Raw genomic sequence first — 3,312 nt, 5'->3', positions numbered from 1 at the left:
TGTTATTTCATTGATCTGCATCCAGAAATACAGTTTGAGCCATCTGGTGACTTTCTTTCTTGAATTAATCAAGCAGAAAAGACAATTCTCTATGATCATTTTTATTTTACAAATGTTTGATAATCAAATTGTGTTAGTTTACTCAATGTTTACAGGTTGAAGAAAACTACTCATTTTTATTTTACATAAACAGTAAGTAATGATTTTTATTCCTCATTCAAAGAAGAAATCAGGTTAATATGCATTTCTTGATTTTCTGTCTTCAATGAGCCAAGTTTTGTAAGTATGTTAAAAGTCAGGTTTCGGTCAACTAAAATGTTTACCGAGAAAAAATGTCATGTTTAATCTTTACAGAAGATACAGAAGAGTTTGACTCCACGAAGTCTGGTTTTCTGCAATAATCTTTCTGTCTGTTGTTAAACAATCTCATTCTCTGACCTCGACTTATGATAACATCTTACATACAAACCACACCTTTTCCTGGTCCATCGACCAATCAAAAAGCTCTCAAATGACCCGGAAGTCGACCCATTTAAAATGTGGCAACTTCCCAGTTCATGTAGTTGCGGAGTTGCTCCGGTTGCTGCAAGTTGCTGCGCTCAGAAATGAGTTCAACTAGAGAGTGCAAAAGTCTGAAGTCTGAAACCAGACGCTGAAGATTAATGGAGCTAAAAAGAGTCTGATGCTGCAGAACTCTGAGAGTTCCACAAAGAGAGTGCTGATGAGTTGATGGAGTTAGAGTTCTTGGATGCAAACGCGTTCAGGATGATCCAGAGACGTTTTGGGATTATAACTTCTGTTTGAACAACCTCGTACGACTCTTCGAAGGATTTCAGCTGCTCTCAACGGAGACGCTGAAAGAGTCAAGGAAGGATCCTATACCGAGCTGATTTATCATCAACCAGGTAACGGTTTCTACTTCGACAAGCGTACCGTCGCAAGCTGAGATCTGATGGAGCGTGCACGTTTTCTGGTCAAACAGATTAATTCCCTCACAAATCTCTCTGTAAGATAAATCTCCATTTCCATCTTAAACTCTGCTTTCTCTTAAAATCAGTACAGATAATTTAGAAATATCTGAAGCAAAGTCCTCAATCACCGCCGTGTGATTGAAGCCCATTTTCTGTGAAACTTGTCTGTTATTATTTTCATATTTTGCCAAATTAATGTAAATGTTTGATGTTAAACTTTGATTCTGAAAATAAATGACCGCATTCATTTTGATGGGTCAAACATAAATAACGTCTCTCGTTACATTTCTGTTAAGATTCAATGCACGACATTTACACAGTCAGAAAGATGAGGAACTCGTGAAAAGTATGCATATATTTCCCTATATGTCATACTACATCCTATCTCACTGATCTTCTGCAGCCATATGTCCCACCGTGCTCTCTGAGGTCAGCAGACCAGATGCTTCTCTCAGTCCCAGAAACCCGTCGTAAGCTCAGAGGTGACAGGGCTTTCTCTGTCGCAGGTCCACGACTGTGGAATGAGTTGCCACTGAGTGTCTGGCAGGCTCCCACACTCTCAGTCTTTAAGTCTCGCTTGAAGACCCACTTCTATTCTCTTGCCTTTAACACGATGTGATTTGTTTTGGTCCGGTCTGTTCTCTACTCTGTTGGCCATTTTAGTTAGCTTCTGCTGCTATTTGTATCTGTATTTCTATTTTATGTTTTCCTGTCTGCTGTGCATGTTTGTTTCTTTTGTACAGCACTTTGGTTGGCCTTGTTGCTGTTTTAAGTGCTATATAAATAAATTGGTATGGTATGGTACATTTTTGTGTGTAGTACCTTTTTTTTACCACTGGATGGCAGTATAAGACCGTTTGAATCAAAGGATGGATAGTGAGGGAGCGAGCAGCGTGTTGTTTTAAGAAAAGTGGGAGGGAGGCTCCTTGACGTGACACGGGCTGTCTCTCAATCCTTTTTTTCGGTTCTCAAAATGGCTGATGTTCGGTGTGTTTGAGCTCTTTAGCATAACATTTTTCACCCAAAGCTTTTAATAAAAATCAGTAAACAAGTTGTCAGCTTCTTTTAGCAGAGAAAAACAACTTTTTACACAAAGGCACGGGTTTCAATCATAAATTTTGGAGCTTCAACAAGACGGTTTGGTTGAAGTTCAGAGGAGATTGGGCTTTTTCAGTCATGGGCCCTAAACTCTGGAACAATCTGCCCCTCAACATTAGACAGACCACTTCACTTCCTGCTTTTAAATCCCTCCTTAAAACACACCTGACGTTTAACACAGTGTGAACTGATTTATTATTTTATTCTGTGTTTTTATGCTTTTCTTTTGATGCTTTTAACTAATTTTTGTACCATCATTATTTTTATTTTTTCGTTGATTTTTATTGTTAAGCCCTTTGGCAGCAGCTGCTTTTTTAAATGTGCTTCATAAATAAAGTTGACTTATTTGTAAGAAAAGTTCAAACCTGCTCCTACCTCACTTCCTGTGAAGTGGCACAGAGGAAGAGTGGGGGCTCCACCTTGATCTCTGCTGGGAAGTTTTCCAAAGTGATACTTGGCCAAGCTGATGAGTTCCTCGTGACAAACACCTGATCACAAACAGACGGCAGTTTCAGAGGAACATGTCAAAGTAATCTCGTTTCATTTTGCCTAATAAAGACAAAAACAAGTGCATGCTGTAAATTATTTAACCGTCACCGTTTGTTTAGCTGACACTACTGAAACACACAAGGAGAGAGAGAGTCTGACCTCCAGCAGCAGCCAGAACTATTCTTGGTCCTTTGTAGTGAGTGGTGATGTACTCCACCAGGTCTCCTCTGTTGATCGTCCTGCAGCACCAACACACAACCGACACGTGAACGACATGCATCAGAAACCATCCAGCTGCAATAACAGCAGTGTGACCCTACTTGATGTTCTCAGTGGGGCCCAGGATGGTCCTGCCCAGTGCTGTGGACTGGTACGCTGTGGCGTGCAGGTAATCAAAAACCACTTCCTGCAGATTGGTCTCTACTTCCTGCATCTCTCTGAGGATCACGCCTCGCTCCCTCTCGATCTCCGCCTCACCAAGCATGCTGTTCTGGATGATGTCGGCCAGGATTTCAACAGCTTGACACACAACGCAGACATTTGTCTTAGTTAAGGATGAAGCTGCACATCATTAAACAGCCTGGTGGGCTGAAATACTTCAAGAACGATATGAAGCACATTTTACTGTGAGCATTTATTTAAGATGTACTGTCCATGAATAGTTACACTACACTAAGGAAGGTCTCTCTTTCCTTGATCAAAGTTTGACACCTGCTACAGTTAGACAGATGTTCCAGTCTAACTCCACACCTGC

At 40.7% G+C, this 3,312-nt stretch overlaps 1 protein-coding gene across 1 annotated transcript in view; it reads right to left on the bottom strand.

The window, feature by feature from the left end:
• The window catches only part of pmpcb (peptidase, mitochondrial processing subunit beta), a 64,370-nt gene that overhangs the window by 57,822 nt on the left and 3,236 nt on the right, over positions 1–3,312 (bottom strand). Inside the window, exons 5-7 of the mRNA XM_037695809.1 lie at positions 2,879–3,077; positions 2,718–2,797; positions 2,445–2,557 (exon numbers count right to left, since the gene is read on the bottom strand). Of these exons, the coding sequence (XP_037551737.1) occupies positions 2,445–2,557; positions 2,718–2,797; positions 2,879–3,077 (392 nt within the window). The remainder of the gene's footprint in view (positions 1–2,444; positions 2,558–2,717; positions 2,798–2,878; positions 3,078–3,312) is intronic.

The sequence above is a fragment of the Nematolebias whitei genome, chromosome 22, assembly GCF_014905685.2.
Source record: "Nematolebias whitei isolate Nwh7 chromosome 22, NemWhi1, whole genome shotgun sequence".
Taxonomy (NCBI): Eukaryota; Metazoa; Chordata; class Actinopteri; order Cyprinodontiformes; family Rivulidae; genus Nematolebias; species Nematolebias whitei.
Note: the sequence above shows the minus strand (reverse complement) of the source record. Positions and strands in the feature narration are given on the sequence as shown.